The 16,978-nt window shown below is 32.0% G+C and overlaps 1 protein-coding gene across 2 annotated transcripts in view; it reads right to left on the reverse strand.

Annotated features, from left to right (window-relative positions):
* The window catches only part of IFT74 (intraflagellar transport 74), a 74,922-nt gene that overhangs the window by 28,588 nt on the left and 29,356 nt on the right, over positions 1 to 16,978 (reverse strand). For both annotated transcript variants that reach the window (XM_006908341.3, XM_015586598.2), the window contains exons 9-13: positions 11,987 to 12,125; positions 10,755 to 10,817; positions 7,909 to 8,052; positions 6,564 to 6,604; positions 4,497 to 4,576 (exon numbers count right to left, since the gene is read on the reverse strand). In XM_006908341.3, the coding sequence (XP_006908403.1) occupies positions 4,497 to 4,576; positions 6,564 to 6,604; positions 7,909 to 8,052; positions 10,755 to 10,817; positions 11,987 to 12,125 (467 nt within the window). The remainder of the gene's footprint in view (positions 1 to 4,496; positions 4,577 to 6,563; positions 6,605 to 7,908; positions 8,053 to 10,754; positions 10,818 to 11,986; positions 12,126 to 16,978) is intronic.

The raw sequence follows: 16,978 nt of genomic DNA on the forward strand, positions 1-16,978 counted from the left end.
GTGAGATGCCCTTTGCCTTGGTTGTTCATGGTGGTTAATGGTCTATTTTGAGCCTGGGCATTAATGAAAGTTATTGTTTTTTTTTTTTTTTTTCCAGAAAGATTTATTATATAAAGGTCTCTGTTTAGCTTGTTGCAAAGAAGGCATTTTTCTTTTGGTTTCCAGTAGATAGCATCTAAGCCTCTTGAATCCCCACTTTATATAAAGTCTTAATAATGCCTTTTTTTTTTCTTATAGATATTCAATCACGCTTGCTACCCTCAGTCTCAGTTCCTGTTAATGGTAGCGACAGTTTTGGTACTGTTTGCTCAGATTCCGCTGGGGCTCTGAAGTGTTCAGTCTCAGTGGGTAGGGATAGAGGAGCCCTCTGGGTTGGGGGATCGGGACTGTGGCTCAGTCTCAATTTCGCAACTGCAACTGATAGTAATCAACTGCTGTTTCTCTGCCGTCCCGGCTTCTCTGCCAACCCCACTTTTCTGCTTTCTGCCCTGATGCCTGGGCACTGACGTTGGCTGCGTGAAGCTCACAGCTCTCCCAGGCAGTGTTGGTCAGAGAACTCACCGCACCTTCTCCCTTCCCCCTCCTCCTACAAGGAGCTCTGTTGGGAGAGGTAGCTTCTTTGTTTCTCCCAATCCAGCACCCAACACCCAGAGTTCTGACCTGTGGTAGCTCTTATGCGCAGATCCCATGCTCAGATGTGCTGGTGTGAAGTTTGGGTATTTTTTGCTGAGTTTTAGATGTTCGGCTTTAGTTATTTCAAGGAGAGAGATCTGGAGACATTTCTCACTTTGTCATGTTTCTGACATCACCCAAGAACAAATTTTTAAAAGCAGGAAGGGGTAACCTCCATGCTGAGGCTAACTGCACAGTTAAGGAAAGCACTTAAGAATAGTCATTTGAAGCAAAACACACACACACACACACAGAAAACGAAGTACATTCAAAGTGGTTAAAACTCTAAAAATTCTGGGTAAGTGAAGTTTATAACCAGTAATTTCTTGATGAAGGTTGCAGGTTGTACATACACATATAATTCTAATTCCATTCCTCCCTACCCGCCCAAAGTCCACTAAAGCTACGGTAAAAAGAATTTTTAAAAGTAAAACTCCCAGCAGTGAGAAAAATAAAAGAGGAAAGAGTAGTAATAAAATTTCTGAAGCTGGAAGCAGATGGACAAGTGGTAGAAAGGTTTATGCTAAGCCGGCAGTTTGCAGCCAATTTCTGACCATGTAACAACTGTAATAGTTGCAGCCAATTTCTGACCATGTAATAGAGCCATTTCTCATTGCTTCTAGTTAGCAAAAATAATTATTATTTTCCCTATAAAATACAAGGGTGGTATACATATTTAAACCTAAATATGTTTAGAACCCATATAACAAAATTACCCGATCCATCGATAAGGTAAAACTACTATTTGGGTGAAGTCTAGCAAATATGTAACATGACAGAATCAAACTCCCAGCAGTTAAAAAAAAATAAGTTACTATAATGAATATTTCCTGTTATGAGATTATTTTTCTTAAGTCACTTACAAAGACTAAGAGGGCAAAGAAGCTCATCTAGAATTGGTTAAAAGTCTAAATGTATTTATGAGGATTTTTTTTTGTTTTACTCCAGATTGCCACAGAAACTACTGATAACTCAGTATCAAGGAACAATGAAGATTTTCATAGAGTAGTCAAATTAAAGTTACTGATTTTATTTAGTTAACTTTGAGACATAATTACTCAGTGTAACTTCTGTAAATTATAACTTTAAGGACTTATTAAAATGAATATAATGAATTTCAGGAAGTTGTTGTTGGATTACAAGGCTATCATTAATACCTAGCAGGGAACATAAATATACCTTAGAATAAAACTATAAGGTATCCAAGGATACCTCCAAATTTAGAATGATTAATGCAAACCTTTTTAAAGTTTATTTGAAAACTGAAAGTTTAGAGCAACCACTAACAAAATCAGACATGTATAAACATCATTTATGGTTTCATGTTATTTTAACTAGAACTCCCACAAAGCAAAAGGTAACCCAGCTGGATTATACACAGGTGCCATAAATGGAAGAAGCCAGATGAGATCTAAGAAATTAATAAAATGGGCCAGAGGTAATAAAACTATAGGCATAGATAAGTATGGACCAGAAAGTCAAAATAACTTGATTATCCTCCACATCTTAAGGAGTGAATTACCCACAATTTTGATTCACGTGCTACTGAGAACACAGATGTAGGTAAAAACCTACCACTTTACTGGAAATCATCAATCCAGGGTAAAAATCCTCTAGAAAGTAATAAAACTTTTGCTAACTAATCAAGCTTTCTCTGGGTAACAGTGCATCCATCCACCCAAAGAACTAAGGGTAGAGAGCCCAACGAAGTGACTAGGGCCCATTAGTTCATTCTACAATTCTTTCCCTGTTTAATTCCACAAATATTTGTTAAATGTTTATTTTTCCACACATTGTGTTGACAGAAGAGGTTACCAAAGTGAGTAAGACACAGTCCTTGTCCTTAAGGATTTATAGCTTAAGGCAAAAGACAAGCACCTAAGTAGACAGTGCTAACATACTGTGGTCAATGCATGATACATTTATGCACAGTGATACATTTATGCACAATGTGCTCTGATAATGAAGGAGGTCACACACTTAGCCCAACCCAGAAATAGGTTAGGGAGGGAAGTTAGGGTTATGCTGGATAAAAGGATACCTGAACTCGATCTTTAAATATAAAAACACACAATATTTACACAATATACATAATATTTACATATCACACATTTTCATATATACTTATATATAAATGCTTTTTGCTATTACATTACATAATAGATTGTATTCTTCTATGTTAATCCAAAAGGATAAGGAAGGTTATAAAACAAAAGGAAAATGGAAGCTAAAATTCAAAACAAATATTTAACTTAGAATTAGCAATTAATAATAAATTTTTACCCACAAAATGAGTTTTTTACTGGAAAATAAGTTGAATTCTGCTAGAGATTTAAATTTAGAAAGAGGAAAATTATTTAAAACTGTATCCTATAAAATCAAGAACGGTATCAGATTTCTCAGAATGTACAATATCAATAAAGAAAATCTAGAATACTAAATCTACATAAATTAAAAGTAATACAATAATTTACTAAAGAAAATAACAGGGTCTTAGTCTTAAAAATTTATTGTGAGACTACCTTGCCATGTATACCATTTAATATTCAAAAACTTAGTGAGGTAGGACCATTATATTCATTTTGCAGATGAGAAAATGAAAGCTCAAGTAAGTTTACTTACCTAATAACTGGACTTTAAAGTTTGTCTGCCTTTAAATGCCTTATTTAAAGTCATTAGTAGCCATATGTAAATAAAATTAAGCATTTCACAAGAATATTTTTATTTTGCAAATTCAGGACTTTATATCAGAAAGGCAAGATTAGGCAAGAGAATTAAAATTTTAGGGTCGAAGAGAACTTGGTTTAAATATATACTCTACCCCTTATTAGCTGTGGGAATATGTATAACTTCTCTGAGCTTCAACAAGTATAAAAGGAGTTACAAGGCTTCAAAGGGTTCTTGCAAAGATCAGGTAAGTAATCAATCAATGGTAGCTAATGTTGTTATTCATAAGTCAAGAAAATGTATAAATAAAACGAATACACTGCACTTAAAATTGAAGTAAAAAATTAGGAACACCCTTTTTTCCCTGCTAGGAATGTTTGTTTAGCCATAATATAGGTATACATGCATACTGTTTACAACACCATGTCTGATTCATAACAATATATATATAGTCAATTCTTGATAATCCAAGAGCATATTAATTGGTTTGCAGTTAATCTGTGATTAAAGTGCCATGAAAAACGCATCTTTCTCTCTCTTATTAGAGAGAAGCTGATTTGGAAACTATAATGTCCAACCTCTTCCCCTGATCACTTATACTCCCAAATCCCACCACAGCATTTCTACTTGTTCAGACCCCAGGATTCCCCATGTGTTCTGGTTCTGGCCTTGGCTCTTCAAATCTCACTGCTAGAGAGAGGATCAGAAAAATCAGTACTTGCTACTTCATTGCTGGGCCCCTAGAAAATTATTTCTTTCTGGATTATTTGTGATATTTGTGACTTGATTGATCCTCACCACCTCCAATTCTACCAGTTATCCCAGTTAATTAATAATTGATCACATTGAGGAAGTATAACCTAGAAATCTGTAACAATAAAACCATTTTATGTCATTTAAAAAAACTGCTTTGCCAAAGAAAATAAGTTATTATATAATCATTTAAAGTTATTTCAAGTTTTTAGTTGGCTTAAATAATTTAATATTATAATATTTAATATTATAATAGTTTAGTATTTTAGTAGTTAAAGTTATTGATATCATTAAGAATTAAACAGTAAATCCCAGGTAAATAGTCCCCAAGGCCCAAATTAGGTACTGTACTAACACTGCTATATAACTGTTAATATACATTATAAAAATATCAGAAATACTACCTTGGTGTTCTTCTAAATCCATGTCAAGTTGCCTAATTTCTTCATTAAATTGATTTATTTTTTCTTTCATATCTGTTAACCTGTTGAAAATATTACTTAATGAATTTATGACAGATAATATAGGTATTCAGTAAAAACATTTCATGATGATGTTAGAAAATCTTAAATATTTTCTAAGCTACATAAACAATATCTAGAAATAACATGCCTATTCTGAGGATAATACAACAGATTTAGAGAAAAAAAATCTTTTCTAGATCTTTTTTCATGATTCACATTTGGAGTGCAAGTATATTCTGAGAATGTTAGGATGCCTGGCTTCGAAAGCTGACTCCTCCTCAGACTTCTTTTGAGCTTGACTTACAATATTAAGGAAGTGAAAAATCTTTAGCAACCTTTTTTGTAGGTTTGTATAAACTGAACTAAGTTGGCAAATTAGTGTCAAAATTTAAAAATAAGATAAAATTTACCATTGATAGAAGATTATATGGGCTAAAATTCTAGTAAAAGGTAGTCATAATTAATACAAAGCTACAGTAATCAAGACAGTGGTAGTAGAATAAGGACAGCTATATATAGCAATGGAATAGAACTGTGAGTCCAGAAATAAGACCCTGTATCTCTATATAACTGATTTTTGACAAAGGTGCAAGATAATTAAATGAGAAAAGAATATTAAATAATATTTGTTGAAAGAATATTTCAACAAATGGTGCTGGGACAACTGGATATGCACATGCAAAATAATAAAATTAGCCTTCTTTCGTATAACATATACAAAAGTTAACTCAAAATGGTTCACAGATCTAAATGTAAGAACTCAATATAAAACTCAGAATAAAACAGGTATAAATCTGTGACTTTGGATTAGGCGCTTGTTTCTTAGATGACATCAAAAACACAAGCAACAAAAGAAAAAATATAAACTAGAAATCATCAAAATTTCAAACTTTCATGCTTCACAGGACACCATGAAAAAAGTGAAAAGATCACCACAGATTGGGAGAACTTTGTAAATCATTTACCTATTAAGAGATTTGTTATCTAGAATACATGAAGAACTTTTACAATTCAATAATAAAAAGATAAATAACTCAATTAAAAAATGGACAAAGGATCTGAACAGACATTTCTCCGAAGAAGATATACACATGGCCGATAAGAACAGGTAAAGAAGCTCAACATCATCAGTCATTAGGAAAATGCAAATCAAAACCCTAATGAGATACTTCTTTGCACCAACTCAGAAAACTACAATCCAAAAAGACAGATAATAACAAATATCAGTGAGGATATGGAGAAACTGGAACCCTCATACACTTCTGGTAGAAATGTAAAATATGCACTTTCTTTGACAAATAACTCGGCAGTTCCTCAAAAAGTTAAATATAGAGTCATTATATGAGCCATAAATTCCACTCCTATGTATATATCCAAGAGAAGCGAAACATATCCACACAAAAACCTGTACATGAATTTCATACTGGCATGATCTATCAGCCAAAAAATGAAAACAATCTAAATGTCTATCAATGGATGAACAGATATATAAATATGGTATATCCACACAATGGAATATTATTTGGCAATAAAAAGAAATATTGATCCATGCTACAAAAGATGAACCTTAAAAAAAATTATGCTAAGTGAAACAATCTAGCCACACAGGACCACATATTATATAATTCCATTAATATGAAATTTCCAGAATAGGTCAATCTAGAGACATAAGAGTGGATGTCTAACGCTGGGATGAGGGGATGGGAGGGATGATGGTTAAGGGGTGTGATGTCTAATGAGGGTGACTAAACTGTTCTAAAATTGACTGAGTTGATAGTTGCAAAACTCTGAATATACTGAATATATAAAAATTTATGAATTGTACAATTCAAATATGTGAATTGTATGATATATAGTTAAAACTGAAAGTAAGATTGAAAGTTGCATCAATATTATCAATGTGAACCAGTGAAAAATTACTGTAACAAGATGCACCTCTTGTATATTTAGAATATAATTTAAAAGATGAGAAAGAGATGTAAAATGTGCTAGTATAAATGTACTTACTGTCTCTCCATGCTGGCTATTTCCTGATTATCTTCTTTAACCTATAAAAGCATAAAAAGAAAATAGTATTTAAAGAATCATTCATTGTGAGGCTATCTTAAAGAGAATTTCTTTCTAAGGTATGTTGTACTAAAATGTCAAATCTCATCACTTTCTTGACACTTAATTCTTAAATTTCAACCTCTGAAGTTAAAAGAAACATCATTAAGGAACTATTTACAAATTTATCCTTCTTCCTCAAAGGAAGGGTGGTGACTGATATTTCCATAGTAATCCACATGGCACCATGAGGTTAACACACCTTCAGGCCTGGGTCAGTTTATAGGATTCTGATACTGTCTCCACCTCCTCCCCACTCCCAACACACAAGGTAGGATTGACAGATTTAGCAATCCTGTTACATTTGAATTTCAGATAAATAATAAATAACTTAGGGTACATATACATCATGCAATATTTGAAATATACTTATTTCTCTCTACATATTTACATACATGTGTATGTGTGAGTATATATACATATATATGTGTGTATATATATATTCTAAAAGATTATTCTTTGCTTATCTGAAATTCAAATTTAACTAGTTATGTATTTTACCTAGCAATCCTATCCCAAGATAACTCCTCCTCTGCCGCCAATGATCTCTTTCAAAAGAACTTCAGAGACTCTAGATTTTAATACCTTCCTGGAATGATTCTAACACTTAAATAGCTCCTGAGTTGATCTCTAAGGTTCTTCCAAACCTATTTGGATCCATCTAAGACCACGAAGGAGTCTCATTTGAAGGCTCCTGACTGGAGCTGTTCCTAAATACATACGCAGTTCTCCTAAGAGCCTTACAGTTAGGGTGTCTCAAGACAAATAACTGGCTAATTATAATTTAGTACTAAATTAAAGCCAGACTTGAGGTAGTAAGAAAGCTACTCAATACGTATGACTTATTGTGATTTTACAGGACTAAAATTTTAATTCCACTCATTCATGGAGGCACTGACAGTAATAACCACAAAATGTCATTAGCCTTGGAGTACTTCATTTTCTAAATACAAAGCCCAAAACAAATAATGGAACAGGTCTTCAATAAGATTATCTATTTAGTAACCAATAAAGTTTCAAGTTTTCCTTATACAAATCAAAACAAGCATGAAAATTAGGATTTAAGTCAAAAAAGTTTATGTGAAAAATTACTTACCTAGATTTTCTTAATCAAGTAGCTCACTTTTCACTGTTTTTTCTTTAAACAATACACTTATTGGCTTTCTGCTCAATTTATATGCCTTAAATAAATCAACACATTTACCAAATCCTGACATATTAAAATAAATATGTTTGTTTTTCCTACCTGCTTAAGTAATCTCTCCCTCTCTTCCATTGGAGATCCCATACTTTTGTCTTCTGCAATCATTTGATCTCGATGGGACTCTAACTCGTAAAGTTTTTCATGTAGTAATACAGCCTCCTGTTTTACCTGGGAGTGTGCTATTTCCTGAAGAGAACAACAACAAAATCTATTATTTTATCAAAAACTATTTTCAAAAAGGTTTATTTTATAAGAATAAAGACAAATTTAAACCACTAGCATCTTTAAAAAGAGCTATCAAGCATCTATAGTAATCAATAATGGTACAAAGCAGATTTCTAAACTGGAAGAATAAAAATAATTCCCTATACACTTTCATAAGCTATTTTCAGTCTAAGATTCACAAGAAAATGGTAGCCTTAGTTTATTTTATTTTCTAAATATAAGACCTGAACAATGATAACACCTCAACCAATGGGAAGATAATAAAGAAAATGTCACAATGCATGTACAACGTAAACCATAACATCCAATTCAAAGACCAAAAAACTATCTCTAAAGGGAAAATATTTTCCCCTGAATAGGTCATATATATACTTTCTCACAAAGTTATGGGTTGAGTTGTGTCCTCCCCAAAGATATACTGAAGTCCTAATCTTCAGTACCCTTTGAATGTGACCTAATGTGGAAATGGGATTTTGGCAGATTTAATCAAGTTAGGATGAGGTCATTAGGATAGACCTTAATCCCGTATAACTGGTTTCCTTATAGAAGAATACAGAACAGACAGAGACACATAAGGAGAATGCCATGTGGTAACACAGGCAGAGATTGGAGTGATGCAGCTATAAGTCAAGTAATGAACACCAAAGACTGATAGCCACCACCAGAAGCTAGCAAGGAAGCATTCTACCCAGAATCTCAGAGGGAGCATGTTTCTGCTGACATCTTGATTTTACACTGCTGGCCTCTAGAACTGAGGAACTTTCTGTTGTTTAAGCCACCCAGCAGCACTAGGAAACTAATACTTAACCATCCTACAGATTTGTTCAAATTGTATCTTGATAAAACTGTTCCTGAAGACTCAAGCTCATGATGACCCTTCACCTGATTTTTCACACCACTATGAACTAATACTTAGCATAGTAGTGAGCACGCGATATTCAATAAATATTTGTTGACTAATATTTGACAGAATGTTTTCTGGAAGAATAAGTCAAAAAAAATACAAAGAATCTGGCAAAAGTTAAATAGAAGAGTGACTTACATTTTCTTGGTTTGAGAGTACCATCGATTTTTTAAAATTCTTGTTATTTTAGGCATATGTGTAAACTGATGCCAAAGAAGAGTGGTATCAATAGAAACACTAAATCTAAGGTTATAGCTTATACCTTTTCCTGTGGAAACTAAATCTGTCAAGCAAAATGAGATCTGACTCTCTCCTACATGCTCTAAAAAACAATATTGAGGAATTCTACAAGCTGACTGTGTTAATACTAATTGTCCTTATTCCTTGAAGCATGTTTCTATTACCAGGGAGATCCAAGAAAATAAAAATTATGTATACCTATATATGGGTAATCCAATATTAAAAAATCTTAATATTTTTCAGCAAACTATTTTTTAATAACAAATTTCCAAAAGAATAACAAAATACCCATGTTTATTTCTTTCACAAACTAGGTGACAACAATCTTGTCTATCTACGATTGTTAATAATCTTATCGTCACGATATCTACCTGAATCCACAGGAAATCAAAAAAAGCAGGCAAAGTTTTGAGGTATAGACAGTATACCGAAGTGAAAAAGTAGTTCACAGAAAAAAAAATACATTGCCTAAAGAATACATAGATACTCAACTTCTTGCATTAATGAAAATTAAAACAAGATAGTAATTTTTACCTATTAAACTAGGAAATATGGAAAAAATGGATAATGCTTGCTGTCAATGAGTGCAGGCAAAAATAGGCACTCTTATATGTTGGACCTAAGAGTAAAAGATGGAACAACCTTTTTGGACGGCAATTTGGCAATCTCCCAACATTTTATAAGTGTATAATTTCTGACCCATTGCAATAAATTTATATTAAGATATACTCATATAACTTTGCATAAAATGTTTTCACTACATTATTTATAATCCCCCCAAACTATAAACAACCTATTTACCTACAAGAATGTGTTATAGTTATACAATGTATTACAAAGCAGTAATTTTAAAATTATGAGGGTGCTCTCTAAGAGTTGATGTGGATAGGTATTTAAGAGAGAATGTTAGGTGGGGAGAAAAAAAAGAGCTGCAGACAGCATACAAGTGTGAATGCCACTTGAGGTTTTCCACAATAATAAAATCAAGTTAGGATTATTGGATTGTTGTAAAGATTAAATGACAATGCTGGTGGTGTATGTCAAGAAATGAAAAAAAGCACAATAAACACTCAATAAATGTAATAGTAGTTCTGTCTGAAAAGAGGGAAGAGACACATTTTTTCATTTTACTTAAATTTTTTTACCATAAACATGATCTGTTTTGTGTATTAAAATTGTTTTAAATAAATAAGAAAATAAATACAAGCTTTTACATCTTTAATGATAACTGATCTTTCTTCTTCATTTTTAGTCTCTTGTTCACGTCTTTAAATTACCACTAGATTTTGTGTGCCCCAGAATGAATGACTTGTTTTGTACACAGTAGGTACTTAATAACTGAATCTAATTTCTTATCAAACTATGACTTTTATAGTCCTGAATGGGAACAAAAAATATTATACTCTTTTAAGTAAACTGTTAAATAAATATGTACTTGATGGAGTTCCATAAAAATGTTTAGCTGAATTATCTTTTGTAACTGAGTAATATAAAAACCTTTATTTGATTTTATACTTACGGCTTCCAGACTCTCTTTTTTCATGTTTAGTAAATCTAGTTGCTGTTGAAGTGTATCTAATTCCTAAAAAAAAAAAAAAAAAAGGAAGAAAGCAAGATACAAGTTAAATTAAGAATAAACTTGTTTCTCTGCTTCTCAACATTTCAAATATGGATGTGATAAAGGAAACTTTGTACATATCGTCAACACGAATCTTATGATTTTACTAAAATTTATTAACATTCATTATTTCTCTTTTTTGCCAATTTCTCTAAAACCTCTGCCGTGATTCACCTTTCAAAATACTTTACAAGTTTGTCATGGGTAGCCAGACCTTTTCCCAGGTAATCACCATATTAAATATCGGAAGCCTTAAAATTAATGAATGGTGCCATTGTTTAGTTATTTTTAATTCTGATTTTTTAACCATGTCTTCATATCTTTTGCTCTATTTATTTTTAAAAATTAATCATTTTAAATTTTATTTCATTGTAGTAAGAATGCTTAAAATGTGCCTGATTTCTTTCAGGGCCAAAATCAAGGCAATTTATATGGCTCACTCCTAGGAGGTAAGACCCTTGAACTGATTACTCATTCAAAAACCCCTGTGTAAGATTAACTATATTTTGATAGTATTTTGGCATTTCTGTAATACTTCCTTCAGTGTTTCATTTTCTTATAAATCCTGTCTAAAGTAAGTTACACTAAACTGCCAATGAAGGAATATTTGAGAAACTAGAACTACTTTCATTATTGGCATCTGTGAGGACTAATTCTCTGTCAACTAGTTAAGGAACATCTGGGCATAAAAGAACACTAACATGCAAATCTGAGTCACCATCATGATTAGGAGGCAACTGCTGTTCAAATCAAGGACATAGCAGGTAAAAGATTTGGTCTTTATTACCAGAAAGTAAATATTCATATGGCTGTGATATATGAGGCCTTTTAATGTTTCCATTCATTCACTAAAAAACAAGTGTTTTCATGTGTCTTTATGACATGCAAAAATGAAGGATGTATAACACTGAAAAAGTAATATAGCAAAAGCTAGATTATCAGGCAGTACAAGAAAATCAAGTTTTCTAGATCAGTGTTTCTCAAATTTAAAAGCCATACAAATCATCTGGGGGCCTTGTTAAAATGAAGACTAATCAGTAGGTCTAGTCAAGCTCACAGGGGATGTCGATTCTGCTCATATTTTTAGTAGCAAGACTGCTATATGCCTGGCACAAAGTAGTAATTAGTATTACCTGAAGCAATTTCTCATTTGTGGTTTTCATGTCTATGTACTTGACTTGTTTTTCAGGAGGCATATTTTTGATAATGCCATCTGCTGCTTGTTTCTCCTGTTCGATTTCTTCTTCTACACTTCTAATTTGTTTCTCCTTCCTGAAAACAAAAGTATGCAATAATCCTTAGTACATTGAGGGAAAAAACAGCAATTAATTTTACTCAGGTTTTGGTTTCAATTAAATAGGGTACCTTAAATTTATTCAACCATAGTTCAGGATCTAAAAGTCCTTGTACGAAAAAAATTCTACTTGACCTGTACAAAATTCGGCCCCATCAGCAGACTTATTTTACATCTTTCTTTTCTCAACCCTCAAATGCTTCTATTTCCTTAATGTCCATTTTAGTTTACTCTCTTAGAAGAAAACACAAAGATGATTACGGAAAATCATTAAAGCCTTCTATGTAAGAGGATGCATTTATATTTTTTTATCATACTCTTAAGAAAATAAGATAAATTTTAGAATATTGGTTTTCAAACAACTTTTACCTACAGAATTCTTTGACCAAATGAAATCTTGTATGGAAGTTTACTATGTAAATCATATAAAATAACACAGCTCTCACTAAACTCAGAATAGGGAGGCTTATACTGCAATTCGATTTTAAAAAATCATAGCTTAAGATTAGTAAGTTTTGCATAAATTCTCTTTTATCTACTGCTTTAAAATTGATATTACACAAATTATCAACTATATTTTAGGACTGCAAAATAACTTAATTTCCCTGAAAAGGAAACAGTAACATTATAAGTATAATATATAAAGTAGTAGCAGTAAAATTAATTACAAATAATAATAATTTTTATCATATAAGCAGTGATCCAGAAATACCAGAGATGTGCCACTTATTACCTATGCACGGTCAATTATCAAAAGGATAGAGAAAAATTCTGAAAAATAATAGAGGTTAAAATGCTAGTTATCATGTAAACATTTCAATATCCACACATAAAAAGCTTTCTTAAAGATAAATTTTAGTCCCAATATTATAAATTTCTATTTTGTTTCAAAATGATTATTCTATTTAATCTCTTTCATGTGTAGATACCAAATTCTACAGTTTTCATAATCACTAGCTAAGCCCTAAAGTTCCACCTATCACACCCACACTCTTCATATATCATATCCTACTATTAGAATAAGATAATCTAAACCCAGAAATTTTCCAAATATCTTCTCCCACTCGGTTGGTTGTCTTTTTGTTTTGTTGGTGGTTTCTTTTGGTGTGCGGAAGCTTTTTAGTTTGATATAATCCCATGCATTTATTTTTACTTTTACTTCCCTTGCCTCTGAGATCAAATTCATAAAATCCTCTTGAAGACCAAGGTCCATAAGTTTAGCACCTCTGTTTTCTTCATATACTGGAGATTTGACTTTGACTGATGAACACACAATGCAATTTACAGATGACGTATTATAGAATTGTACACCTGAAACCTATATAATTTTATTAACTAATATCACCCCAATATATTTAATAAAATTTTAAAATAAAAATAAATTCATAAAAACTCCTAAAAGCATATCATAATAACCAAATAAATGATGAACATAATTAAACAGACAATCTAGAATTTGTATTTATTTTTGTCTCACTGTTGAACAGGAAGTGATGTCTTCACTTTGAACCTCAATTACTACAGTATAACAAATGTGTTTGCTGCTGCTACAATTTCTATGGAATAGGGGCTCATAGAAATGTCAAGGAGAAAAGATCACCCATTTCAAACTTTTTGTTTCATAGATTAAGGATACTGAGGCCCAGAGGTGTTAATCTTTTGGAACTAACATTCTGAATTCCACGATTACTTACTACCAACAGTGAATCTTAACCATGTTTTTGCCTGATATGTCTACTGCAGTTAGATGAGAACTAATGTTGTACAGTATTCCATTTTACAGAGGGGACGTTACCATACAAGGAAGGTAGCTGATTTTCTGAAGGCCACATAATGGCTAAGTATCAAGTATTTTGACGTTCTGAGTACTTTGCTCCTGTTATAACTTAGCAGTAAAAACACCAATGGTAGTGTCATAAAACTGAGTAAACAACAAAGTTGAAACTTAGTGGAATACTAAACTTGGTGGTGGTATCTTTTCAACTTGAATCATACCTTTAGGACTAACACTTAAATCACATTAGCTATATATCTTTCCAAGTATGCATTCTCAAAATTATGTACTTTAACTCACAAAGTAAATTTGTTAATATTTAAATTTAAGAGTAATTAAACACAAATTTTATGTAAACCACCTTATTTGTTACGCTAAAGAAATCAAAGATAACTTTAAGAAATTACTCTTCTTAGTCAATCTTTTGCTAAGGATATCTAGTTTTTTTTTTTTTTTTATCACCTGTTCACTGAGTACAAAGGTTAAAACAAAGTGAAATGCAATCAGATGACATACTTTTCCTTTTAATTCTGTAGAAGAAACAGAATAGATTCCTTAGCACACCAGTCTCAAAGACAAAAAAGTAAAGGTAAGAGCTTATATATTTACAAGTTTGGTGGTGGTTGTTGAATTCTTTCTGAAAATCACGTTTGCTTGCTAAGTCTGTACAAAATCTCTACCTTTAATAAGTGATGAAAGAGCAGAAAATATGATTATATTTTCACAATCTTCTTTAGAAATATTACCGTGAGATTGCCTCCCCCCAATTTTTCCTGTTACAATGTAATAAAGAGTAATTATTTTTTTTAAAAAAAGTTTCACATATATCCAATCAAATTCATAAAACATTTTTGTTTTGAAATTTGCTAATCAGAGCATTCGAAGGTGACATTAACTTAAAAATAAATTTGTAAGGTGAAAAAAAGACTAGCTGCCAGTTGATAATTGTTGAAATTGGGTGATAACTATTCTCCTTAGAGGTTTTTCTTGAAATTTTCCATTATGTTTTTAATTTGTAAAAAAAAAAAAAAAAAAATCTATAAAATGGTTTATTATGATAGTGAAGTTAATTACTGCTGAAGGGGAAGATATACTTCAGGACTCCCCAGTCCTGAGTCAGAAAGGGCAGTGTTCCCCCTCTATTCCTAAGTTCCAGGGGGAATAGTTTGAGACTTAGGAAGTTGTGTGAGGTGTTCCTAGAAAGAAGGGGCAGGAGTTGAAATTAGTTGGCCCTTACTGCCCCCCAGTGTGACCCTCTCCTCCCAACTTTTCTTCATGTTTCTTAAAGGCATTTTGGTTTTTTAAAATCTGTACAGCAAGAGCAACTTTTTCTGTCAAATAAAAATGAGAAATGCAAAAAAAAAAAAAAAAAAAGTTGTGAATTATTACATCTTAACTCCAAATACACTGAATTCTGGCATAATATCTAAAATATTTAATGGCAAGACTATATATACACATAACGAAACTAAAAAATTGCAGCATATTTTTATTTCATGGTATATAAGTCATTTAAAGCAAATAACAAAAACTAAGAAACTTGTACTTAAAAGCTGCACCAAGAATATTGTTTCTTTTTCAATATTTTTTATTTCCTCTTGTGTAAAGCTTTTTTTCTGTAATATAGGTGGTAGGCTGTGTAAAAGGGCACTTAATTTTGTGAAATAATGAAATGAAACTGATATTACATTTGTTCTCTATTTTTTAATCACTAAATTTAAACCCAAATATCATTTTAAAATAAATTTCAAGTTGAGAAAAAAAATCCTACAGGGAGAAAAAGGTGATATCAACTGTCTTCTTTTTAAATCAACTTTTTAAAAAGGTAAATTGACTCGAGGCCAATTTCTGCGTAGTATACTGGCTAGCTATTTTGCCAATCTGATTTCCTCAAGATAGCCAATAATACTAGCAAATGCTTTTGTCTAGGGATTTATCTATTCAGTGCCGTGATGGTCAACATCCACCTTCTCTCTCAATCTTTCCCCTCTCAAAAGATGCTCAAATACATGAAAAACCCCATGGATCATGGCACTCAATAAACACATTTCGTAGCTTTAGTCCTAATAATGCTTTAAATTGTTGAATGCTTTTTTATATAGAATCTACCTTAAGCTCTGAGTATATACTGCTTCTGACTCTAAAATTTACCAAATAGAAAAAAAAAAATTATTTCCTAATCCTTATAATTTTAATTCCTTTAGTACATTAGAGAAAACAATTGTTAGTATTAAATAGATGATAAAAATAATAAATATAAGATGATCCTATCACCATTCCATACAAGCTCAGTCCTGTCTGACCTCCATTACCTTCTTCAGCTACTTCTATATCAACTCAAGTTCAGTTAATTTTCTTTGCAGCCTATTTGCTTCCTTTAATAATCTCTATCCTATTTATTTCTGAAAAAAAGAGCTTCTCCCTTATTCATCACTACCTTACCCACATCTGATACCTACCAGAGACATCAGTAAGAACTTCAATACACCATTGAGAAATATGAAACGAGTCAACGAAGAAGCTGCACACTTATTCCTAAAGATCACTAAAATGTGGGCAAAATATTTTAAATATCATTTAGAGGTCCCTCTTTCATGGGCAATGGTCTGGAATAAGTGATAGCCTGAATTCACTTCTGACTCCTTTAAAAGGGATTCTCTTGATCTACATCCACATTGTGAAATCTAAGAACAATAGCGGCTTTCTCTAACAAATTCGACTTAACTACAGAAAGGGAGAAAGTAGAAAGGTAATAAACATAACAGATCAACAAACTGAAGGCAAAAAAGAGATTAACTAGAATAAACCGGTATCAAAATAACAATAAATACCTCACAGCTAATGAGCTAAGAAACTTTAGTAACTTAAAATAAGCCTTGCTCATTCTGAGTTTTCTACTTTTTGCTCTATTGGAATAAACTTTTCCTTAAAAACGATAAGTAACTAATTACAACATATGCTGTAAGAAGACTCAAAAGAAAAATAAGGCCAAATTTTACAAAACTGCTAAGGATGATAATAACAGGATATACTCACACCTTTCAAACAGATCATTTG

This window comes from Pteropus alecto, unplaced genomic scaffold (genome assembly GCF_000325575.1).
Source record: "Pteropus alecto unplaced genomic scaffold, ASM32557v1 scaffold222, whole genome shotgun sequence".
Taxonomy (NCBI): Eukaryota; Metazoa; Chordata; class Mammalia; order Chiroptera; family Pteropodidae; genus Pteropus; species Pteropus alecto.